Source organism: Polyodon spathula, chromosome 2 (assembly GCF_017654505.1).
Source record: "Polyodon spathula isolate WHYD16114869_AA chromosome 2, ASM1765450v1, whole genome shotgun sequence".
Lineage (NCBI taxonomy): Eukaryota > Metazoa > Chordata > Actinopteri > Acipenseriformes > Polyodontidae > Polyodon > Polyodon spathula.
The window spans coordinates 75,040,009-75,066,785 of record NC_054535.1 but is presented as its reverse complement, the minus strand read 5'-3'; the positions used below and the strand labels follow the sequence as shown (position 1 = coordinate 75,066,785).

The window sequence follows — 26,777 nt, the reverse complement described above, 5'->3', positions numbered from 1 at the left end:
GCTGATGCGCGGTGAGCCGTGGATTCCCTTGCCAACCTAAGCTCTCCCTACCCGGGCAGCGCTCAGCCAATTGTGTGCCACCCCCTAGGAACTCCCAGTCACGGTCGACTGTGACATAGCCTTTATTCGAACTTGCAATCTCCAGGCTATAGAGCACATCCTGCACCCCACGTCGAGCGCCTTTACTGGATGCGCCACTTGGGAGCCCGTAATTGCTTTTTATGAAGAAAAACAACAACAACAAAAAAAAAAACAAGGTGACTTTTATTTAGGTTTATTCATTCCTTTTGAGTATTGATAAAGCAAGTCAATGAAATGGTGTGATTTTTCTCATTTAAATATGTGTCTAACACCTGACTATACAGTTAGTCTACGGAAGGTGCATATAGTACCATTTCAATGTGTTTGTTCATGGTACAAGCAATTATATATTACAAGTTAGCCTTTGAATGGTGTTGCCATCTGCTGACCTGGAATGCCGGCAGAGAATGTATTTTCTATATGTTGTTGTTTTTTTATCTGAAAAAAAACCAAATCATATTTTTTATGACCTGCTGAAAATAAAGTTCACCAGATGGATATTGCATACTGCGGGTACAGGATTAATTTAGATTTTCATGAAATGTACATTTATGCAGGAGGCTGTGTTTGTCTGGATAAACTACAAATAGAACAAGGTTAGGCTTATTCCATTGTGCTAGCTAGAAATATGGCCTGTATATAAGTACAACTTGTTCTTCGCACTACATAGTTTAATGAGATGTTCTCTGATCTACATGTATTTTAAACTTGGGGATAACGGCACATTGAAATGATTGCGGCATTATCTTTAACCACCACCATACATAACTTGGCCATGTGATTGATACGACACATTGAAGTTCATCTTCCAGGCTTCTGTTGTCACGTGCAGCCTCCTCATGAGGTATGACCCTTTCTGTACACTGGGCAATGGGGTTTCTACTTGAATTGAAACAGTACTGATGGAGAGCTCTGTTTCTTCTGAGGCTAAAGGTGGGGAGTGAAGTTTTGTGCGAGGAGGGATCAGAATTTAAATTGTCCAGCTGATGGCTTGTGCAGCCTGGTCAATGCACTACAGTAGCTGTTGTGAACCCAAACCAGGTCAAGGGATTAATGGAGAAGGAAATACTGGTGACCCCTGATCATTAGTAATGTTGGTATATGCTTTTCATCTAGTGCAAAAAAAAAAAAAAAAATGTAATTTTAAAGGTATTTATTTGTATTATAAGAATTATTGTGCTTCATTTTTGAACAAGAGCAAGTGTTATGAATTGTGTCCTGTAATTGTCACCAGTAGTGTCACTGTATAGGTTTACTTGCTTCACTGTATTTAGGAAAACAAATGTCATGTACTACCATCTACTGGCAAAATACAGTTACTACAAGAAATTGTAATTGTTTGTTTCGCAATATACCCGTTGTATTATAATTGACATAACTGTGGTAGACTCTATTAAAGACTGGAACATATGTAGTATTAAAATAATGCCCCAATATAGCCTTCAACAACAGTAGCAACACATTCATTTTATATAGCGCCTTTGTGGCTTGGCCACCCCAAATCGTTTTACAACATATTTTTCAAATAAATACCTGCATTAATCCAAAGTGGTTCTTATTGGACATCTTACCAAATATATATCTTGTACGACTTTCATACATTGTTTTCATACATGTTGTGTATTATGTTATTGTTGTATTAAATTAACATACATAGCATAGTAATTGTTGGGGTTGAGAAAAACCATTTATGCATAGAATCTTATTCAGGAAGATTGTCTCCAGATTATAATGGACTGTCAGAAATTGGTCTACATACACTATGGAACTTTATTAACTGTGTTGGTATAACAGTTTCAACTAAAAACCTTTTTTCTCAACCAAATGGTTCCGAATAGAGCTGTCATTATTCATTAGATGACTAGAAAGCCTGAAATGTTGGATCTTTTTACATTTTACATACCATGTGGTCTACTCTGTATTGTGTTCACGGGCTTTCCTGCATTATTGAATAACTACATTATTAAAAACAACAAACAGAAAAACAACTGGTCTCTTGCAGTGGCAGGATGTTTGAAAATCCTGTCCAATTGCATCACAAGAAAAATATAGGCCTATAGGTAGTATGCAATCAAAATGACTCCTTGTTTCTATCCAAGTTTAGCTGAGAGCTACTGAAGCTGCCACGATATCCACCTGGTACACTTCACCTGGTAAAAACATTAAGCACCAAAGCAACATAGTTATCCTGCAGATACGCGAATCCCTGCATTACAGTAGCTTCACTGCAGTGCAAACAGCGGAGATATCTGTAACGGGTCATAAAACCAAAACCCTTTCTGAAAATTGTTAGTGTCAATGCAGTTGTGAATCCCCTGAAAAATACTTGATATTGTAACTTTTATAAACGAGTCTTCTGTGTTCAATATTTTAATCACATATGGAAAACATTTTTAATCTTGCAGCACACTGAGATCTGGTTCCCTGGCAGAAAGGTCATACTCTTCTTGGGCTGCAAGTCTTGCAGTAGAGCACTTTAAAACAGATTATAAATAACTTGCAAAATGACTTGGTCTCAGCCGCTGAACAATAGGAATCATTCACCTCTGTGGATACAGATGGGTGACGGTACCTGCTGCTGGCAATCACTGCTCTGTTTTAGTCACATTGCAGCCTCTATACATAGTTTATTAGAATATCAATAAGCGGGTTAGAAGTACATTCTCATTAAGCAAAAAACATTATGGATATGTTAAGTGTCATTGTCTAAAGTAATGGCTGAATCTTTGTTACAGCTTAAATCAACCTTTTTTTTGCAGTATAGTTTATATTTGTTTTATCTGTATTGTGGTTTTATCTGTACTCCCCTTTGTAATGCATGTGTGGTAGACTATCTGAGAGAATTGTCTATTGTGTATTACTTTGTTCTGTCGCCTCGCTTTTTTTTTTTTTCAGAAAGAGCCCTCACTCACGACCTAATATATTTTTGACTACTTTCATTGTATAGTACCACGCTTATCTTTTTTTTCTTTGCCTATTCTGTGCTGCAGATAACCCCTTTTAAAAGTGCCCTAGCAATCGAATGGCGTTGCATTTTCAGTTTGAAGTCAGCAGCGTGAAATCCCCAAAGCCCAATGATAATTGTCACTTTAGTTGCTAATAAACCTTTTTAGCTCTTATTGATTCTTTTGAATTAGACACCATAACAAGCTAAAGGCCCCTGGGGCTTTCCCCACATGAAAGGTTCCTGGGGATCAATGCTAATAGTTTACTGCAATTTGGTGTTTATAGATGCAAGAATTATAGTGATTTTTATGTTTTTTGCTTGGAGGCTGTGCGGTCCTTTTTCTTTGGTTCTGCTGTAATCTACAGGCTTGTCTCTGGAGGACCTGTCCTCGGATTTGTGAAGTGGGTCAGCTAAAACTTATAACACAGTAAGAACAGATGACTAGAATCTTGGGATCTCTAGACTCTATGAAGTCGTGACTCTGATAGATGTGTTTGGTGTTGCTGTTTTTATTGTTTTGTTTTTTTTAAATACAGAATGCTAATGACTTCCCATGAAAGCCTGGTGTCTGATCATCCAATTATGAAATACCAGACAATAATAGCAACAATACCTCTGCTATTTAAAGCCTTAACAGACGAGCAGTTATTTGATAGCGGGGAATGGCTGTATCAAACACTACCGCAAGCGGAGACGTGAACAGGGGTCCAGGGTTCAAATCACTGACACTGGAGACCTGGGCAGGGACCTTCTGGAGTCTCTGTGGGAACAATCAGTGCAGGGTTTCGTGAACCCTGCAACTCGCAGGTCAGGCTTGCTGCGCGACTTGTGCACTTGCTGACCTGTTCAGTTGATACAGGAACAACCTAATATAGCCGAGTTTAGGACTCTTGTCAATAAAATATTGGTTTAACGTCTCTGTTTTTGTAATCTCTGTACCGTGAAGCATAGCAGCTGTCTTTGTCCTTGAGAGAAACGATAGTATTCAAAGCATACTTTGTGGAAAGTGACTTTTAAATGAATGCTTCTCTTATCTATAACTCTGCCTCTCATCAAATACATTATTTTGTTTGTTTTTCTTGAAGAATAGCAGCCAAAGGGTAATGCTAGCTTCTTCGGCAAGTTAATACATTGTGTGTAGGGTGTCTCTTATTGTATAAATCGAAGTTAAGAACATAAGAAAGTTTACAAACGAGAGGAGGCCATTCGGCCCATCTTGCTCGTTTGGTTGTTAGTAGCTTATTGATCCCAAAATCTCATCAAGCAGGGTGGGTCTGGCTGCTCGGAATCGCATCCTATGTTCTGTATACAAGAGCACATCTGTACACAGTATAAGATGTAGTGGTATTTTGACAGATCTGTAATTGATTGGCTATTTCTTTTTCATGTTTTATTCTTTTGTTTTTCCTCCGAGAACAATATCAGTGATTTGTTTTTCTTCTTTTACAGAAAGAACTGAGCCTTCCAAGAAGAGGGAGTTTGTAAGTAAACTGTTTTCTATCTCTTCCCCTGCCTCAAAGTACCAAGCTTTTGCTTTTCTTTGAATTTCATATGGCATAGAAGGAACCACTGGCTGATTTGGTGGAATGTGTAATGTCTGGCTACCGAATGGATACTCGAGGGATAGTTTGCAAATGACAAAGTATGTGTCTTTTAAAAGGTGGAGGCACATTGTTTAGTGATCCTGTTTTGATACTGTAAAACATCTGATCTGCTTGTTCACTGGATTTCTAGAAACTTGTATACTTAGGTAGCTGCAATCCAGGGTTAAAAATATAAGTGACCGAATTTGTTGCCAGCACAAAAAGTATACATCTAAAATCCCTAAATGAAAACCATGTTTTAATTATTTTTTTATAATTTAAAGTTTAGAAATGTATAGCTGTTGGCTGCGGTAGCTAATTATAAATCATTAAGGGATGTTGGATAGTTTATGTATCTGTCAGAAATTTCAGCTTTGAGCTACAGTTAAATGCCTTGGATAATTACAAGCTTTAACTGTAAAATACAGCTATAGAATAGATATTGATTTATAAGTGACAGTCAGTTTAGTATACCTATAATTTAAAAGCACTGTTTTGTCCACATTACATAAAAAATTCAACAAAATCATCTCTTTCTTCGTAATTATCATTCCCAGCTGTCAGTGTGATGCATTTGGTGGTACCTTTAATTGGCTGGTATACATGAAGGGCTGCTTTGCCTTGTTCCAGGTGCTTGTTTCTGGTACTGTGTTCGCTCACACTGCCTCAACTCTTTTGATTCCTAACCCTTCATCAGTGAGTTCAGCGACATGTTTCAAAAACCACAGGCACCAGAGTACTTTGATAATTTGAAAACGCATGCTATGCGGTTCTTCTACAGCAAGTAATTTGAAACTGAGTGCGTGTAGCTCGCATGCAATAATGAAATGTTATTTTCTTGATGTAATTATCACACAAATGTAACTTCATGTGCCGAGGGAGAAACGCTGGAAGAATTTGACACGCACGTGTGGAATCCATTTGACAGAAAAAAAAGTCAAGCCTATTTTGAAGTGAGTGCAAAAAAATAAATAAATAACAATACTCAGAACAATGAATGTACCAGTCCTATCTGCAACCAAGTTGTAGAAATGTACATTACAGTACACTATGGTATGTCTAATCAGAAGGGACTGTCTCATAAGACCCTCTCAACTCTACCTAACTTACAAACAGCAGGAGTTCCTTTTCTAACAACCTGTTTCTAATTATTTGACACCTGTTTGTTGAATGTTTAGTGGTTCATACTACTCTAGTTCATCCAAAGTTTTAAATTACCAGTAAGCTTGTTCGTGTTGCTCACCTAACCTGAAACCAATCAAGATGTGTCTGGCTTGATTTACTTTTTCTCCCTGCATGTCAAGTGGTGTACCCTTAACAGGTTTTTAGATGATTCCTGTGGAAAAAATTTGAAAAATCCTTCTAGCATCACACTGTGATATGGGATATGGAATGTGATACGCTAAACAGCGAGTGGGCTTCGATCATCTTTCCTGCCTCCTGTAATGGACACTGTACAAGATGTAACTTGATATGTTGTGAGGCCAATAGCCAAATCGTCAGGAGGGTTTGAGGGTATGAACCTCCCTCCCTCTGAATACAAGGTTACAATATTTATAATGAAATGGTTGATGGTGCTTTTTAAAAGGAAATCAATGAATCTGCAGGCAGCTACGGTAATTAAAATTGCAGATTTATTTATTTATTTAAAACACTTTAAAACCAGTTAGGACAGTAGCGTGTGTCTGCTACTTGACCCAAAACATTGATGCTCAAATTATCTGTTTTTGTCAGATTTACTTCCGAGGTTAACTTTGAGTGTGAATGTTTTACAGTATCCATGAAAGTCACTGATTTTAGAAAAGTATGTGATTTCTTTTAAAGGCACTGTTTAAACTGATTATTTTACCCTTTATGTATCAGCATCATCTTGCAAGCACTTTGACATTGTACACTGCACTGCATTACATTAAAACTCGGCATATGCAAGTTCAAACACTACTCATGAATAGGTGTGCATGATTTATTCCATTGCATGTGTAAATGTAAGGTTAACCAGCAGTGCCTTGTTTTTTGTATGAATGGGTTGGTGAACTGTTTGCAATGGTTTGCTTCTGTGTGTGTTTTGGCATTGTTTTTGTTTTTCAGACCTGTGTAGCGTATAACTGACAAAGGGTTAACATCAGAACTTTACATGTAAGGGGCTCCATGCTCACATCCCGCTTCTTCGTTTTAGTGTCTTGGAAGCTACAGCAGCAATAGTCTAATTTACAAAGGCCCTTATGAGCCACTTAACTTTATACTTCATTGCATACCCTCATTACCGTAGGTGGCAGGTTTAATCTCAATTAGAGCAAATCATGATTTTGAAAGCTGTAGGAGGTTGATATTAAATTCTGATAAATGTAATCCAGAATAATTATTGCACTAATAACAATTACTACTATTTAAAAGAAAACAAATATATTAAAGTAAAATAATGGCACAATTTAAATTTAACTGGCCTCCTGATTTTCAAATGTATATTATAGTGTGTATAATGTTGTAATGCATTTATACTGTTGTGGGTGCAGCATCTCTGTCAGCCAGAAGATGGCCATTTCTTTACAGCAGAGAGCAGGGTTGCAAAGTGGCTTCTTTGTGTGTTGAATTTGTGGTTTTGACCTGCTTTCTGCTTTTTTTTTTTTTTTTTTTTTTTTTTCCCCAAAGTTTTTATGCAACAGAAATCACCTGAAGTGAGGTAGTGTAGCCCAATAAGGGTTTTAACGAGATTAGAAACCAGGAAATCCTGCCTTGTTTTTCATTCAGATTTTTTTTTTTTACATTTTAAATAGTGTTTCATTTTTACATTATTTTTTTGTTTAGTTTTTATTAAAGGTAATCATTCTATCTGACTGTTCTGTAGCTGTCCACCATGTGGTACTTATATATGTACCATGCCAAGGGTGTTAAAATAAAGGTGAACAACCTGACACCACATTGAGGGGGCATAACTTGTGCCAAGGCCTTTTGCAAACGGAAATAAAATAACGTTTGGGTGTGGGCTGCCTGTGTTAGACTGTGTCTGGCTGTAGTACAATTGACCATGAATGTGGCTTATAAACAGGATATCCTGTGTATTTTCTTATGTAGTACTGATAACGTTGGTCTTATTTCCATTAACTAGATTAGAGTCTGCCTTAACTGGAATATGAAAGGCAAATGACAACCTAAACTGTATTAACCTTTGCATCCCTGAACTGGGGACGTTCATCTTTTTATTATTTATTTATTTATTTATTTATTTAATCTGCAGCTTAGCTTTAAACTGACGTATTTCGAGAGAGAGAGAAAATGTTACGTTTGTTTTTAAAACAAAAACATTCTGCTCGGTTTCTCTATAATATCTTTTGTAAATTAATATTCGAGGAATAAATGTTGTGCAACATTATAGGTGAAACCCTACTGGTAAATGTTTTACCCTTTTAAAATTTATCTTTACTGCATTGCACAGCATGTGGCGTCTGTGTAGCTTTTTATCACTGTAATACTACAGTAGTTAAACAGGCTAGAATAGGTTTAGAGGGCAGATGCTTGCACCATTCATTTGTAGTAATTATGGGGTGCTAGGTTTTAGATGTTTAATTCATTGATGTTAAAGACTGTTTGTGGTGTATTGTACAGTCCTCATTGCTTCTTTCTTCAGAACGCATCTTGGGTCGCTGCTACAGTATATTTCATTTCTCTATACTGTGTGTCGTTTAAACCAAAAGAAAAAAAAAAACGTACAAGATCGAAAGGTCTGCGAACTCAGCTATGAAGCATTCCTCTGTCACAGACGAACCAGTAGTCTTTTCTCTATGTCATGCCTTTTCAGAAAAGTTGTTTGGCTGGATGCTTTAACAAATTGTCTAACAGTGTGTCATACTACTGAGTGTTTATTTATTTATTTATTTATTTATTTATTTATTTTTAATTTTTTTAAAAGCTTCATGGCTGGTTGCTTTCCCTTCTCCGTCTGTCATTGGTTTTATGAAAGGGTTGCCCAGCCAGAGCCGTACTCCACACAGTTGTTGTTCAAACCCACACACTACATTACTTAAATGAACAAATGAAACATTTATTCAGCACACTATTTTAATAATAATAAACTGTATGTTGCCCTACAGGGCCGGGTTTATGGTAAAAGATTGTGAGAGAATTTAACCTCTGGCAGCGTTTACACAAAAATCTACCTTTTGAAATTGCAAGTCTTTGAAGTCCAAGACCTGTGATACCAGAGTTGCTATGGCAATAATATCATCATCTCATGGCTCTTTACTGTATTTTGTTGCCTTTAAGATCTGTTATGATGATACCTCAAGCTTTAGCTCATAGAGGGAGGAAATTTCACAAACCTCCATGGGGGTTAAATGCTGAGTTCTGTTAAGTAGTGCTATAGGAAAGAATTATGACCCATAAGGAATGAGCCTGGTATGGGTTCAAAGAGGTTTGTTTATTCTGCCACCAGGAAACAATAAAATACAACACTAAACTATGTCTATTAAATTATGTGGAATGAATCGCCTCTAAAGTGTTGTGTGGTTATGCTGTCTGGACAACACTTTCTGTTTCCTAAGTCTACTTCCAGACGTTTATGGTGAGTGATCTTTGTTTTGTGCCAGTATAGTGATAACTTTTAGTGTAAGAACGCCTTTATTGCTATGTGACTGATGAAGTAGTGGATCTTGAAAAAATACCGATGTGGCAACAATTGGGAAAATCAAAAGCCTGATTATCAACATACACATTAAATGCATAAACAAAGGACAGGATGTCTTGTACACTCTGCCCTGGAAATTCATGTGGAGAAGTAAAGCTGTGTAATTATTATTTGGAGTTGGGGTATAACTAGAGCCTTTAGTTTTAAAGGACAGTAATGCTGGATTGTATGTACTGTATACAAAATAAGTCATGGCAGTGTAAAATTGTGTAACTAAGAACTGTCCGTGACAATAGTTGTTGTAACTGAGTGTTTATTTTATTGTATGCTGTATTTACTATATGATTTGTTCAAAAGAGCAATTTAAGCTTTCTCATTGGCTTAATGAATTGTAGGGGACTCAGTCACTCGGTGACATAAGTAGTTCCCTCATGATGTAAACAACATTAAAAACAATACAGATAAGGATCCAATATATCAGTTGTACCCTGGTTATTGTAGTCATGGCCCTCCTGTTTTGTATAAAAAATAAACTATAATAAATGTATCCTAGAAATATATAGAAATGCATAATAACAGTGTAAGAAATGTATCATCTAATGTTGTTAGCAGCAATTTACACACAACGGTACTTTGTTTTGTGTTAGTGTCAGAATGTATGTACTTTAATGTTCATCTGAAATGTACAATACTGTATGTAAACCTGTATTAATTTTTGCATACATGTATTTGATTAAAAAAACACATTTTCAAATGACCCATACCGCTTATTTAATAAAAGTAAAAGGGTTCTAAAATGTACTTTAGTGCTAAAAAACATTCTGCTCTGTGTGCATCATTACCCACAGATGCATGTGCTTCCAGCAAACTGTTTCATGACAGCAGTAAATCAAAATCATATTTCTTGACCAAGCTCAAGCTGAAAAACTTTGGTGTGCTCTCTTTGGTGAACAGTTGTACTGTACGTTTATTTTCTCAGCTTTGACCATTGGCAACACCAAGAAATCAACCCAGTTTATAGCTTTATTTCATACCATTATTAGTCACCTCCTAAAACAATTTTCATGTAAAAAAAAATAAAAATAAAAATAATAATAATAAAAACAACATACTGTACTGGACTAGTTCTGTTTTCTATGTAATTGTGACAGGGTAGCCGATGCGGTGACGTCAGGCCAGAATGCAGGGCAAAAACAAACAGGCAGCACGGCAGGGCAAAAACAAACAGGCAGCACGGCAGGGCAAAAAGACACTGCGGCATGTGCAGTTTATTTAAATAACAAAAATACAAGAATATTTTAATAAAAACACTGCTCACAGAGTGAAATAAAAGTTTAAACAAAATAACCATGAACACTAAACACAAACTATAGGTCAGGCTGGGCAATCGCCTTCACTGTTCCTATATATAATTTAGTTTCATTTTTAATCCACTCGCTCTCGTTCCTCCTTTCCAACACCTACCCAGAGTGCAGAGAGCTTATGCAAGTGATTTTCAACAAAATAATTAAAGCACTTAAACAATAATTCAATAAATTGCCGCATTCTCAAGAGATGTCTTGCAGATACGAGCTGCTACCATCGCAGCAGCCAGACCATATCCAAACCAAACAATAACAAAGAAAACATTGTATTTTTAAATAGTACAACATCCATTCAAATCAACAATAACAACCCACTCGGGTGTTCGCGAATCATACAACAAAACAATAAATTGCACAGGGGCGGAGGGGTACCCCTTTCTAAAATTAACAAATACATGTACAGGGCTCCTCGTCCTGTCACAGTAATATCTTTTAAATAGATAATGCACTTATCTCCATAAGAATTTGGTGGTTATCTGTAAAATCGTCTATAAATCCTTCTGTTTGTTAACGGATTTCTGAAGAAAAAAACTTTAAGCGATTGTGATTTGTCATCATTGTATTACAGGTAGTCCAGTCAAAACACCACTTTGGTGGCTCTCTGGTTCAAAACATCTCATATATGTTAATTATAAAAGTCAATGCATTATTCTGCTACTTTTAGTGCCTATACTATTTTGTCATAGAAATAAGTTTGGCCACACTTATTTTAAGTGTTTTAAACCTGTTTTACTCGGGGGGTGGGGGATTTTTAAACAGCTTGTGTGAAAATAAATTGGACCTGTCTCGTCTGACAAGTGTTGAATAAATGGACTGCAAAGGGTTAAAATAAAGCGTGACCTAGATGTTTCACAATACAATTTTGGTTTGTACATGTGTAAATGTCTAGTATGTGAAATACTGGGACTTGGTTAATGCAGAACATTTAAATGATGATATTTCATATGGGCATTTTCTTCAATGAATATTGAAACTATTGTTTTTGCTGTGTGTTTAAGTAATTCACCTTTTTTTATTTATATAAATATACAATATTGGATTTCTTTTGCATTGTTTTGCAGTCTTACAGCTTGCGGTTTATCATTTCTTTCATAGCATTGTAAGATCTCCTGGGACAGGGTGGTGTCTGAATTAAGTGCTGTGACCTTTCACCTTTTGGTCCATGGTCTATGACTCATCACCTGTGATTTGTACCTTTCCATGCTGCAGGAACAGTTCAATAATTGATAATTATATATCTGGGCTGATTTGTTCTCAATAATATTTAAATGGATGTGTTTCAAAGATCGAGGATTTACATGAACACACATTCACATGCAGACACAAGGAATGGTTAATCAGTAGTAGTATTTTATTAAGTACACAAATGATAAACAGAAATCAGAAAAGTCAGCAAGTAAATCTCTTAGTCTCTAAGCAAAAACACAGTTCAAAAATCCTCTCACTGCATTCGTGCTTGACTAGAAGGCAGTTGAAATATGTATAATAATTTTCTCCCAATTTGAAATGGCCCATTATTATTTAGGCTCAGCTCACCGCTACCACCCCTGCGCTGACTCTGGAGCGACGAAGACGAGCACACGCTGTCCCCCTTGAAACATGTGCCGTCAGCCGACCGCTTCTTTGCACACTGTAGATTCAGCACACAGCCATCAGGGAGCTACAGCGTAGGAGGACAACGCAGCTCCCGGGCAGCTAACAGGAAAACGCTCAGGCGCCTGGTCAGTCTACAGGCGTCTCTGAGTAGCCACGTTCATGAGATCATTTCCGTATCTTGCCTTTTCAACTCTCGAATCTTGTTGATTCGTTCTTTATCTGCTTCCTTTTGTCCAGCAGCTTGTTGGAGTTGGGATTGGTTGACATCTATACTTTGTCTTCCTTGTACCAAACCGCTTGCGTTTGCAGTTTCGCAGTCTCTTCACTGTCCTTTCAGCCTCACCCAGTCCAGATGTCCTCCTCCTAGCCCTGGTCATCTTCAGTTCAGTATTCCTGCCAGGAACCAAGGGGCCCTTTTTCTTAAGACACAGCAGTTTGCTCTTTTTCCTAAGACACAGCAGTTTCATTAGTTAGTCTAGTTATGTCATTAATACATGTTCATGTATTATTATATTCAGGGAATATGTCCTACAATGCCACCTGTTACACTGCAGATAGGAACCTGGCAGCCTGTTTAGTTTGCTTCTGGTAAATGAATGAATGCATAGAGATGCACGATTCCTTTTAACATTTTTTCAACGAGAGACACATCATCTACATCAAAGATTGAACATATTTCTGCTAAAGATCACTATGTACAAGGAGACATTTCACATGTCTTTGTTTTTACATTTGTTTATGTTTTTATTATTTTTTGATAATTCAGTGATGGTGAAAATAGAATGTCTTGAAAATGTAGCATTTACTGTTTTTTCAGGTAAGCATTTAAATATTTAGGAACATTTGTCGTATAATTCTTCTAGAGAAAATGATCAATTTTTAATGTGACAGTGCTATTTTTCTGCTTTATATATATATATATAAACATTAAACATTTTTGAAATTTAGTTCAGGATAGAGCAATAAAGCCATTGCTGTGTGCATTCAGTGCGTTTCTTAGAAACCCAGCAGCATTTGTGCCTGGTGATGGAATTCATCAGAGGTAATGAATTCCTTGTCACACACTTTTTGTGTTCTAATATAATTACCCTGGTTCCCAAAGAGGAGATGCCACATCTTGTTCGCAGGTGAGTCATGTTTTAATTCAATTGTTCAGTTTGCTGTCCTGAGGCATTAGGAGGTAAAGAGATTTGTATCTTCCCAGGGCCCCCAGTCAGACAGTGGTTAAACTTTGATTTTAAAACCAGAATCTCTTTCTCCATTTTATAATAATAAAAACAAGTTCTACATTATCTTCACATGAATAATAAACATTTTGGAAAATTGTGTTGCAATTCAGTAGATTACATTTTGTGCGACTTTTTGGTCTTAAGTGACGGAATTAACTTGGGCGTGGCTTAAATCCAAAAACACCTTTGTGGTGAAACCTGATTTTTTTCCCGTTGTAAAAGCTCTGCCTAAAGGAACAGGAACTTCACCTAAAAGAAAATCTTTCTGGCACCACTAGCAATTTGTTCACAACTGATACAGTACTGTTTAGTAACCTGATAACTCATCATCATCAACCATAAATTCAAATGGTTTATTCAATCTTTTCAAATGTGACTTGCCATCGCGACAGTGTCTTGAGGCACACTGATTTGTTTATTAAATCTTTCCAGAACTGTCGTCATATCATTAGATCATTTTGTATTCTAATTTCCACGAGTGAAACTCATTGCTACAAAATGGCATGTAAACAAAAATGGGGAAAAGTGCTGCCGTTTCTCATGGTACAAAAAGTTTGAGATTGTTCGAGCTCCTGAAAAAAACCTGAATCAGACAAGTCGTCGAGAAATTTGGTGTTTTCCGGTCTGGTGAGTTGCTTCACCATTCTGTTAAATAATTGTGTGCATGTCTTGAATATTGCTCCTGTACAGGTATTCGTAATTAATCTAGAGCTGCTGCTGCATTTTTATCGTGTGTAGAGGTGCTGTGTCAATTTAGTTTTACAGTTTATTAACGTTAGTTTGTTACTTTATTATTATAGTTTATTAACATACACTTGCCTATTGCTTTTCTCTTACTTATTCTATTAATTTCATATCTTGATGCATGTGTGTCATGACAAGTAATAAATAAATATTTAAACTGTAAAATATAGACTGTAAAATATACGTATGTACGTATAGTATATATCTATATGTATTCAGTTATTTTTTTTTTTTAACCAAAGTTTAAGGATGCTGCCCAAGGTAGTTCTGAGGTCAATAGTTTTGTTTTGGTAAAATATTTTAACAGGTCAAAACTGATGAAAAATATATATGGAAATGGATAGTTCCTATTTCTTTTAGAGGGGTTTTGTCAGTTGCAAATATGTCATTGTAACAAAGTCCCATGCAAGTTCATAACCCCTCAGCTCCAAGCTAGTGCCAGAGGAAGCACGTACTGTTACGTTTTCCTCTAGATCAATCCTCCGAGAATGCAAAGTTGAAGAAATAGCCGGATCGGATAGATGTGGCATGTGAGATGTGGGATGTGGCACTTTAGCCTCACCAAAGTGGTCGTAAGCAATGATTGAATGCACGACAAATGCAACTGCAAAAATCCCAAATCCCCGGATACCATAATATTTTGCTTGATGCTTGTAGATCTCATCAACATCTATCCAAACATCTCTTAGGGTGAATCAAAATTCTAGTTTCAAGGGGGTTTAATGACCAGTGGTGGGACATGAAACCAAGTTTTTCACAGAATTTAGAGGACTAAGGTTTGGAACTTTGGAATTCCCTAAGGTTCTTACAGCAATACTTAAATTTTAGGACCCACATCCCCTACAGGGTTAGGGTTAGGCTGAAGTTCGAAGAAAACTCGTAGGTTACCTCTTGTCTGGTATTTTGCCAGAAGTGAGTAGGGTGCTCCTAGTATTTTTTTCTGAAAAGCCCTATTCAGTAAGAGTAGAACAAGGTGCTACACACGAAAATTTAACGGCTATCATTTCTGAACTCAGCATGTCTGAAAACCCCCAGGTGAATTTTTCTAGGAAAATCTGAGACGGAGGAGCAACGAAATGTCCCGTTTCTGGTTGCGATGACGTGGACCCACCCATTTCTATATGTTTCTAGAGGCAAACAGTCCACCTTTTTGAATCATGGATCTTTTCTCATGTATGAAATAAAACATTCTTGCTTCCCATTTCTATTCTTTGTCTTCTCTTCTGATTTTTTTTCCAAGGCCCTTGTGTTATTGTTGATTTGAGGCCCCTGTGGCTAACCGGCACACAGAATATAATGGTTAGCAGTAACTGGCAAATCAGGCCCCTCCATCTAGGATTAATAATTTAAAAAGTGGAGCTCAACATAATTGACATGCCTGTGGTCACTGATGGCATTTTATGAAATAGGCATTGAAGTTGTTGCGCTGTGCAAAAATCAGCGACTTGTGGAATGTTTACTCATATGAAATTATATGGTATTTGTGTATACATATACAATACCTAATACATAAGCTTTGGTAGGTAGTATTTGTTTGTAACCCCAAGGGCAATAGCTACCTGTTGTGGGAGTTTGTTGGCGAGGGGCCCATTGTGATGTCCAAAGTAATGTGCCACTTTTTTCTGGGATATACTGTAAATTTAATTTTAGACTGATAGTCTCTTTGAGAAAGTAATTCAAAATTGAAAAAATTATGTGTTTAATCATATCAGAAACAAAAAACAATGTATTTGTTATTAAAGTTGTTGGGACAGCACTGTAGATTTCGTTATTAATGATGAAGTGGAAAATAGGTTAGTGGTCAGTCGTGTGCATTTCTCAATATACAGTAAATATACATATGCAGGCTTTGTGCATGCATGCATACACAAACTTTGAATAGGAAATGCTTAAAACCGATGACAACAGATTTGTTGTAATGAAGGCACGAATGGCTGTCATGTTAAGAAGGAAAAGCTTGCATTGCTGTAATTGCTAACTCAAGCGCTGCCAGTCCCTGTGATGATGAAGAGGGCTTTTTAGTTGTATGAGGTGAATTGCATGTATATGCAGCAGCATATCAATTTTTAGATAAGCATAAAGCATGTGGGTCCAGAGTGCATTGGGCTTTGCTGTGTTTCCTAAGCGAATCAGAGCTGAGAGGGGGGACGGGCTCCCTTCAGCCTCTGCAGGCAGCTGGCATTCTTATCTGACAGCTAGAGGTGGAACTGGAAGGACCCAAACTTGCCTCCACCACCCCCAGATAGATTGTTAGTCCATTCCTTTATAGTAGTTCATGTTGGCTCTTTGTCAGTGCCAGGGTGATGCTGGCAATGAATATATCTTGGTTACATTAGAGTGAGCTCACATACTGCAGCCATGAAAGCCCAGCGGGAGAGACTGCGAATTCCAGGGCTGACTTTGGAGTGAGTATTTTCCTCTTTTTCAGTATTTTAATCTCCTATATGGTGGCAATGCTGTTGTTTAGTGAGAGTGCCTCTGAATGTGGTTGCCGCTGAATATCTTGGTAGTAGAGCAAGGTGGAAGAAACATGATTTAAAATGCACTGCAGCAAGCATCAGCCTCAGTGCGTAGTGAGTGTGTGTGTCTGTGAGAGTCTAAAGCCAGGATACTGCAGCAGATTCACAACAAGGAGCTCTCTGTTTATTTATGAGGACAGAAACACAGTGCATAATTATCTTAACAGTTCATTGCAATGGTGAAGACTTCACAATCTATGTCCAATCTGTTTATTCTGTGCAACAGCTTTACAAAAGGCCTTCTATTCTAAGCAAATACTTCAAAAACCTTAAACAGGGCAGCTACAATAGTGTCAAGATACCAGAATTAACTGGGTTCACATGTATACACTGACTGCACTGCCATGAAATGCCATATTGTTGGGAAAATGTGTGTGTGTGTATGTATGTATGTATGTATATGTATGTGTGTGTGTGTGTGTATATATATATATATATATATATATATATATATATATATATATATATATATATATATATATATATATATATATAATATCATATAATTATTAATCATTACAATAATGCTTTTTGTTGTGGTTTTTTTGTGAGATTGCACCAGTTTTGTTTACATATGAACCAGAAGTTTGATGTAGAATTTGTATCGAGTATTTTAAAATACATTTTAATTTGTATTGCTAAAAACAATGTTACTCATTATGATTATTGTTTTTATCTATACAAATCCAAATTTAGTGTACAGTATGTTTTACATAGTTGATTTATACAAAATGAATAGTAAATAAACAGAGGGCTTGCTAGTTTATTAATGTTGCAAAACACATGTAGTTTAAAACTGGTGTTGTGACTCATTATTTATATTTCTTATATCCTGTTTTACCTTTTAGAGAATATTTTTTTCCCCGTCCTACTTCCACGCAAGTCTTAATTTCCTAGTTTGAAGCAGTTTGGGAATTGTGCAAAGTCTGCAGAGATCCTTGCAAGGCCTTTACTATGCACAAATGCCTTAATATTGATCCTCAAGCTGTTCATTCTGTGGGTGTCATTTGCATGACCTCATCCAGTTTAATTACATTCTACAGAGGTGACAGATTCAAATCAGGACTTAACCTTTGTGATTTAAAATGATCTATTTCACAAGCAACACAGATACCACTGAGCACTGGTTTTCTGAATAAACACTGGTACATTAAATATTTGTAATGAATATAAAATGGTATTTTAAGCCTAGTGTAAAAAGTAATGTGATGAGTTTACATCTTAAATAAATCTGGTTTTGTTAATTTGCGTGTGTGATTATTCAGCATAATGATGCATCTCTGCCTGCCTGGGCGTTCTTATTAACAGGCAGTTCTGTAGGTGTTGTCTAAAGAATATCTGTTTTATTAAACTCGGTTTAACTTGCAGCCTCACTCCAAGAAGCTTGAGCCCAACCCCTACAAGCCCCTGCAGCCCTTGCAGCCCGCTGCACGCGTTTCACTTTTGGAGGTAAGGATGAGCCTTTCGAAGCGGCCATTTTGTTTTGGCGCAGGGGAAGCTGAGCAACAAATCATGAATTAAACAAATTGTATTGAAACAAATCTTTAGAGGGAAAGCAGCTGAAAGATATTCTTTCTTGGGGTCTGGGTTGAGCACAACAGGTGGACATACTGCATTCACAAAACAAATCCAGTAAAATATCATTAAACCCCTTACCTCACTCCCGAAAGCTTCTTTTGGCAAACTGGGAAAACAAAACCTTCAGACTTTGATTGTTTAAATTAACGGCACACTGTATTCTTTTAAAAAGCTTCTCTTGGAGAATGAACATGTGTTGGGTGCCATATGTCTTTCTAATCTAATCACTGTGAATTTCAGATACTTAGGCTGGAAATGTGACGTTATGAAGCCTTAACACACATTGTTTCAAATTTATCTGTAGAAAGCAGGATTAAGGCGGTGTGTGGCAAGATGCCTCCTAGTCTCTACTATTCTCTGTATGTATAGGGAGGAAATAATCACTACTACACATTTATTGTCTAAACCTTAATAAGGATCGTAAGTCCCACCCTGTCTTTTTAGAAACTTGTGTATTTCAGATCAGTTCTAAACAGCAGTACAGCGGTCCTGCATTTTGCATATTATTTATGTACGTGTGTGTGTATGTGAGCCTTGTTTGCATAGTACGTTTCACGATTGATGGTATTGAACACTATGGGCAGTTTCACAGCTGTGCTTCCCTTTATTTTGAGAATGGGTCTGTAGTCTCTGGTAGATGCTAAGGTTTTGTTTTCCACAGTACAAAGTTGATGTGTTTTTCTTTTCCTTCAACTAAATGAAAAAAAGTCATGGACATCTCTTGGACCTTGTACTGTATACCTATCAAAAAGATCACTGTGCCGGTACGCCAGTCACATTCAGTTATACCAGGCTTGGCAGTGCCCGTGGTAAAATCAACATGAAGAATATCCCACCCGGTATTGGAGTAAATGGATAACATTTTGGTTACCACTGCACTTGTGAGATGTCATGCTTATTAAAGTATTGCACCTTTGTTTTGAAGTGGGGTTTATCTATTAAGGTATACAGTGATATCTTGTCAACAAAGAATGTGAGTGGGGTTAAACAAACAGGAAATCCTATCCCCCTGCATCACAAACCAGCACAGGTTTTAAAGCTTTTAGTAGGCCAATGCATTCTCTCTTCTTACCATCTTACCAGAGGTCCATTGAATGAATTGTTACTGTAACTGACAACTTCCTCCTAAAAGCCTTTTTTTTTCCTTTCATTCCCCAAGTTCTACTTAATCTTTTTGATGTACCATCCCATCATCAGCTGGTTCATTTCATTTTTTTTTTATTTGAAAATTCATATTTGGCTATCCGTCCTTGTAGTAGTTTTCTAAATGAGTAGTTTCAGGTGGTGGTAATTAGTTCTTAGTTCAGTACAAGTAATGTTTCTTCCATTTTAGCATGGCTTTGTTAGACTGTTGGAAGTTGCAGATGTTTTATGCTTTTTCTCCTCTTTATGCAAGAACATTTTTGTAAGAAAGATGTCATTGTGATTTATAGATCTCCATGATAATCTGTGTCATTGACATGCTTATTACAGAAGCTTCAGCTTGTGGTAAATCAGTTTCCCCCCAAAAGACCAACCCAGTACACCATCAATCATTTTTATAATGATATTCCCAAACAGAGGAATATGTTTTAATGGATTCCTCTCCTAACCCTTTTAGTATGCTTCCTAATCTTTCATTTGGAACTCTTCATGTCTTAATAATGAACATTTTCCTTTTTTGATAAATTACCAAAAAATACCCTCCTGCGTTGTTTTTAAACCATGATGTTATTCAGTGCAAGACAATGAATACCATATCATTTTGGAATCTCATATTATGTATACTGTGCATGTATTTGTACATCCCAAGGAATTATGTAGGTGGTTCACACTATAAAGCTTGATTGTTTGGGTTTGTAGATGACATGGTTTCATATAACAAATTCAAGTTGTCTCCATATTGCCATATACCAAACACTTTTCTCAGTTAGGTGGCGTACACAAATCACGTCCTTGGTATTGCTGAAAGATAACAATAGCACATACATTAAGTTGCCAACATACTATAAAACAAAGCAATACAGTATCCTCTCAAAATAAAGTCCTGTGGCCGTTGTTTTGAAACTGGGATTCAATTGAAAAACAAATGTTCAAAGGCAAGGGATGCTTTTCAGCTAGGAACATGTAAAAGGAAAGAGGGTGTATGATCTAAAGCCTGGTCTTATTTTTCAGTTCAGCTAGATGTTAATAAAGCCAGGATGTTTGTGGAAACGGCTTTTTAAAACATATTTTAGACTAGTCATAACAGTCATCTAGTCATGTGACGCTCAGACAGAGTAAACTCATTGTTAAGATTATTTCACAGTATATTACTTTAAGATATGATTTAAACCGTTCAGGATTTTAAAACTAATTTTGTCTGACCTAGTTATAATCTTGCTGCAGGTTTTCTATGCATCTGACAAACTATATTCTTTTCATACTTTACTTTCAAGAGCACTTTAAAGTGTTGCTTCCTTTTTTTCCTGATCGCTCTCTTTGTGTAGGTTGTAGCCTCTGTGGCATTTTAAGTGTGTTGCGGAGGGAGCTAAACTATTTACAGGATCTGCAGGGTTTCCATTTCAGTGCTGCATAAACTGTGTGTCAGAGGTGTAAATGTGTTGATAGTCAGCACAGCATAATAAAAATCACAAGCTTGATTTCCTTTTGTTGTTTGCTGCAGCCTGCCTGTTCTGCTTCATAACAATTGCACAATCGCTGGACCCAAACCGATTGAATTATTAATACCTTCAGTTTAAACATGCTATTGAGCCTTTTGTTTCCAGTGTGATTGCATCACAGTATGACAGGAGTGCATTACAGCTCAGCGCCTTGTTTTTCTACCACTCTGAGAAGAAAATAACTAAGTATCTGTCATTGAGTGAGAATTCTGTTTCTTTTTTTCTGAATGTCCAGAATGGAGTGACATACGGTAATTGCATCATCTTTGCATAGAATGGATTCCAAACACTACACATGTTCCACATCTTGTATGTCTTTTTTTCTGCAGTTTGGCTTTCCAATAAAGCCACAGATATTGCATTTCGGTTGTGGGTTCCTGTGTATGAAGAAAGCAGCTGGTCTGGAGATGACAAAATCAGTGTTCGTGTCATTAAATATATAATATATATATATATTATATATATATATATATATATATATATATATTATATATACCTATGTACACATGTGTGTGTGGTGTGTGTTCACACAGTGCCTATAGAAAGTCTACACCACCTTGAACTTTTTTCACATTTGTTGTGTCACACATTTAAATGAAGATTTTTTTTTTCCCACTTATCTACAGACCATACTCCACACTGTTAAGGGGAAAAAAGATTTTATTGAAAAAAAAAAAAAAAGTTAAAAATGCAAATCTGAAAGATCATAATTGGATAAGTCTCCACCCCCCTGAGTTAATACTTGGTGGAAGCACCTTTGGCAACAATTACAGCTGTGAGTCTGTTGGGATAGGTCTCTACCAACTTTGCACACCTAGATTTGGCAATATTTTACCATTCTTCTGTACAAAACTGTTCAAGCTCTGTCAAGTTCCTTGGGGAGCGTTGATGGACAACAATCTTCAAGTCATGCCACAGATTTGATTGCATTTAGGTCGGGGCTCTGACTGGGCCACTCAAGGACATTTACCTTTTTGTTCCTTTGCCACTCCAGTGTAGCTTTGGCTGTGTGCTTTGGGTCGTTATGCTGAAAGGTGAACTTCAATCCCAGTTTCAGCTTTCTTGCAGAGGGCATCAGGTTTTCTCATGGACTTCTCTGTACTTTGCTTCATTAATTTTCCCTTCAATCCTGACAAGTGCCCCAGGCCCTGCTGATGAAAAAATATCCCCATAACATGATGGTGCCACCACCGTGCTTCACAGTAGGGATGGTGTTCTTTGGCTGTGTTGGGTTTGCGTCAAGCATAACGCTTTTCATTTGGGCCAAAAAGTTCCATTTAGTTTTGCCACACCACAAAACTTTTTGTCACATGGGTACAGAATTTCCTGAGTGTTTTTTTGCATACGTCAAGCGGGATTCAAAGTGGGCTTTCTTGAGTAATGGCTTCCTTCCTGCCACCCTACCATACAGGCCAGATTTGTGGAGTGCTTGGGATATTGTCACATGCACACTTTAACCAGTCTTGGCCATTAAAGCCTGTAGCTCTTCCAAAGTTGGTAGCCTCTTGGTAGCCTCTTTGATCAGTCTCCTTCTAGCTCGGTCATCCAGTTTGGAGGGACGGCCTGATCTAGGCAGGGTCTTGGTGGTGCCATACACTTTCCACTTCTTAATAATTGTCTTGACCATGCTCCAAGGGATATTCAAGGCTTTTGATATTTTTTAATACCCATCCCCTGATCTGCGCCTTTCAACAACTTTGTCCAGATGTTCTTTTGAAAGTGCCTTGGTGCTCATGGTTGAGTCTTTGCTTTGAAATGCACTACCCAGCAGAGGGAACATACAGGAACTGCTGAATTTACCATGAAATCACATGAATCTCTACAATGTAACACAGGTGGAGGCAACTTAACTTGGTGTGTGATTTTGAATGTGATTAGTTACACCTGAGGTAATTTAGGATTGCTATTACAAGGGGGGTGGACAACCAAGCTATTTCAGTTTTTATTTTTAATTTTCTTCAAATTTCTGGAGTATTTTTTTCATTTGGAAGGTGTGGGGTAGGATGTGTAGATAAATGAAAAAAAAACACCTATTTCAATGCATTTTAATTCCAGGCTATAAGGCAACAAAAGGTGAACATTTTGAAAGTGTGTGTGTGTGTGTGTGTGTGCTCTGAGCACACTCTTAAACTCAGGGGAGACATTTAAGGAGGACAGAGATGTTTTAAACTCCTGTAAGTGGTTTTGTTCATGCACTGTGCATGCTATATATCAGACAACTTTGATCATGAAAATCACACAGACTAATTTAATTTGATGTTTTAATGAATCAGAGTAGTAGTCGTGCCCTTTCAGTTTATTAAATGCTTTAAAAAGCTGATTGGATGGTTGCGCAGACCACTGTAATTCTAAAGTAATAAGCAATCTAGACAATCCAGTGCTTTTACAGGTTTAACAGCATTAGTATTTCAATACAGTAATACAGATATGGTTATTATATGCTTAGCCCTTAGGCCATCCAAAAAGCTAAAACACCCCCAGCTATGTTCTAAAGAGTTCAATATATGTCACTCTCTTAAAACTAACACAAGTTCTGTACCTTATAGCAATGCATCCAATATAAAAAATATATAAATCAAATATATGCTTACCTTCCAGTATATGGAAGTATAGTGTAGGATATATGAAAAAAAAAAAAAAAAGCCGTCTTCAAAAGGCAGAGACTTCTAGTCTTTGACCAAACAGCAATGAGCTTTTCAGAGCATGGACCACATCAGTTTGCAAGATCAAAATCAATGATATCGAATGGGGTCTTGCTCTGGGCTTATATAGGATTTTCCCTCTGTTGAATACATCAGGAGCCCCAATTAAATCTGAACATCAATCAACCTTGACAGTTTGTTTCTTTTGAGTTAATGATATATTCTAGAAGGAGCCGGTCAACCCTTTTTAAAACTAATTGGAGTTACATAACAACCTTCGGAAAAAAGGTCTGAATAAATTCAATGTGAAAAATGTGCAAAAATGCAGAAAATCAGACAGAGGGCAAATACTTTTTCACGTCACTCTGTGTGTGTGTGTGTGTGTGTGTGTGTGTGTGTGTGTGTCTATATATATATATATATATATATATATATATATATATATATATATATATATATATATACACACACACATACAGTGCCTTGCAAAAGTATTCAGACCTCTGCCCAATTCTCTCATATTACCGAATTACAAATGGTACATTGAAATTTCGTTCTGTTTGATATTTTATTTTTAAACACTGAAACTCAGAATCAATTATTGTAAGGTGACATTGGTTTTATGTTGGGAAATATTTTTAAGAAAAATAAAAAAAACTGAAATATCTTGCTTGCATAAGTATTCAACCCCTGTGCTGTGGAAGCTCCCAGTTTGCACCAATGAAAGAAATTGCCCTAACGAGGACACAATTACCTTACCATTGGCCTCCACCTGTGAACCATTAAAGTTGCTGTCACATTTTCTGGATAAAAACCCCACTGTTGAAGGATCATTGGTAAGGCTGTGAATCTGAAGGAAAATGAAGACCAAAGAGCATTCTACAGAAGTTAGAGATAAAGTAATACAAATGCATAGATTAGGGAAAGGGTACAAAATAATATCCAAGTGTTTGGATATCCCAGTGAGCACAGTTGGATCAATAATCAGGAAGTGGAAGCTGCATCACACCACCCAGGCACTGCCAAGAAAAGGCCATCCCTCAAAACTCAGCGCTCAAACAAGAAGGAGACTTGTGAGAGAAGCCACAGAGAGGCCAACAATCACTTTGAAGGAGCTACAGAGTTCAGTGGCTGGGAGTGGAGTAATGGTGCACCAGTCAACCATATCAAGAGCTCTGTATAACACTGGCCTGTATGGGAGGGTGGCAAGAAAGAAGCAGTTACTCAAAACGTACTATCTGAAAGCACGTCTGGAGTTTGCCAGAAAGCATGAGAGTGACCCAGCTGCGATGTGGGAAAAGGTTTTCTGGTCAGATGAGACCAAGTAGAGCTTTTTGGGCAAAACTCAAAGCGCTGTGTGTGGCGCAAACCTAACACTGCCCATGCCTCAAGACACACCATCCCTACAGTGAAGTATGGTGGTGGCAGCATCATGCTGTGGGGATGCTTCTCATCATCAGGGACTGGGCATCTTGTTACAATTGAAGGAAGAATGGAAGGAACAAAATACAGGAAAATAATGCAAGAGAATCTGCTTCAGTCCGCTAAAAAACTGAAGCTTGGGAGGAAATTCACCTTTCAGCAGGACAATGATCCCAAGCACAAGGCCAAAGCAACATTGGAGTGGCTCAAGAACAAAAAGGTGAATGTCCTACAGTGGCCCAGTCAAAGTCCTGATCTCAATCCCATTGAGAATCTGTGGCACTATTTGAAAATTGCGGTCCACAAGCGTCGTCCAACCAACCTGAACAACCTGGAGCAAATCTGCCAAGAAGAATGGGCCAAAATCACTCCAACACTGTGTGCAAAGCCGGTACATACTTACCCCAAAAGACTTAAAGCTGTTATTGCAGCGAAAGGTGGCTCTACCAAATATTAATGTGTGGGGGTTGAATACTTATGCAAGCAAGATATTTCAGTTTTTAATTTTTCTTAAAAATATTTCCCAACATTAAACCAATGTCAGGGGTCTGAATACTTTTGCAAGGCACTGTGTATGTGTGTGTGTGTGTATATATATATATATATATATATATATATATATATATATATATATATATTATATATGCCTATAGAAAGTCTACATCCCCTTTCAATTTTTCACTTTTTGTTGCATTATAGCCTGGAATTAAAATGCATTAAAAAGGTTTTTTTTCATTTATCTACACATCCTCCCGCTCAAGTTCCAAGTGAAAAAAAATCCTAGAAATTTATAGAAAATTAATTAAAAATAAAAACTGAAATAGCTTGGTTGGATAAGTGCCCACCAACTTGTAATAGCAATCCTAAATTAGCTCAGGTGTAACCAGTCTCCTTCAAAATCACACACCAAGTTAAGTGGACTCCATCTGTGTTAAATAGTAGTGATTCACATGATTTCAGGATAAATTCAGTGTTAAGAAAGCCCACCTTGAATCCTGTTTGAAGTATGCAAAAAGACACCTTGTAGCCATGTCTGACGAAACTAAAATGAAACTCCTTGGCCTAAATACAAAGCGTTATGTTTGGAGCAAACCCAACACAGCGCATTACCCAAAGAACACCATCCCTACTGTGAAGCATGGTGGTGGCAGCATCATGTTATGGGGATGTTTCTCATCAGCAGGGACTGAGGCACTTGTCAGGCACTTGCACTAGAAGGGAAAATGAATGGAGCAAAGTACAGAGAAGTCCTTGAGGGAAAACCTGCTGCCCTCTGCAAGAAAGCTGAAACTGGGACAGAAGTTCAACTTTCAGCATGGCAATGACCCAAAGCACACATCCAAAGCTATTGTACCATGATTGGACTAAACCAAGGCTAGTGTTTTTATTAATATGAAACTCCACTGTAAGTACTTTCCATCATCTCACCGCATTAAGTCATTTTTTGGCGCTCGGACGTTATCCCAATTAAACTCGCTACCTATCTGACTGGACCTAGGACTGATACTGTAGACAACTTTTCTAATTTAAATGAAGTGCTTGCTTCGGCTGCCAAGTTTCATTAATTAATATGGTATAATGAAGAGAGTTCATTTTGCTCATTCTAGAAAGGCATTGGATTCAAAACTACTGACGACCAGTAAATCTTGCTTACCTATTGTTTTCATGCCCAGTACTACTTTTGCTTGTAAGCTGGGCTCATAGAATTAGTTATATTCCTTCAGCAAGTTTACTGTCTGCTAAAGTTATCCAATACAGTTTATACTTTATTGTCTTACATTCAAACTTAACAGTTCCTCCTGCTTTTTA

The 26,777-nt window shown here is 37.2% G+C and overlaps 1 protein-coding gene across 1 annotated transcript in view; it reads left to right on the top strand.

Annotated features, from left to right (window-relative positions):
• The window catches only part of LOC121300729 (microtubule-associated serine/threonine-protein kinase 4-like), a 163,490-nt gene that overhangs the window by 72,395 nt on the left and 64,318 nt on the right, over positions 1 to 26,777 (top strand). Inside the window, exons 4-5 of the mRNA XM_041229486.1 lie at positions 4,478 to 4,509; positions 18,053 to 18,133. Of these exons, the coding sequence (XP_041085420.1) occupies positions 4,478 to 4,509; positions 18,053 to 18,133 (113 nt within the window). The remainder of the gene's footprint in view (positions 1 to 4,477; positions 4,510 to 18,052; positions 18,134 to 26,777) is intronic.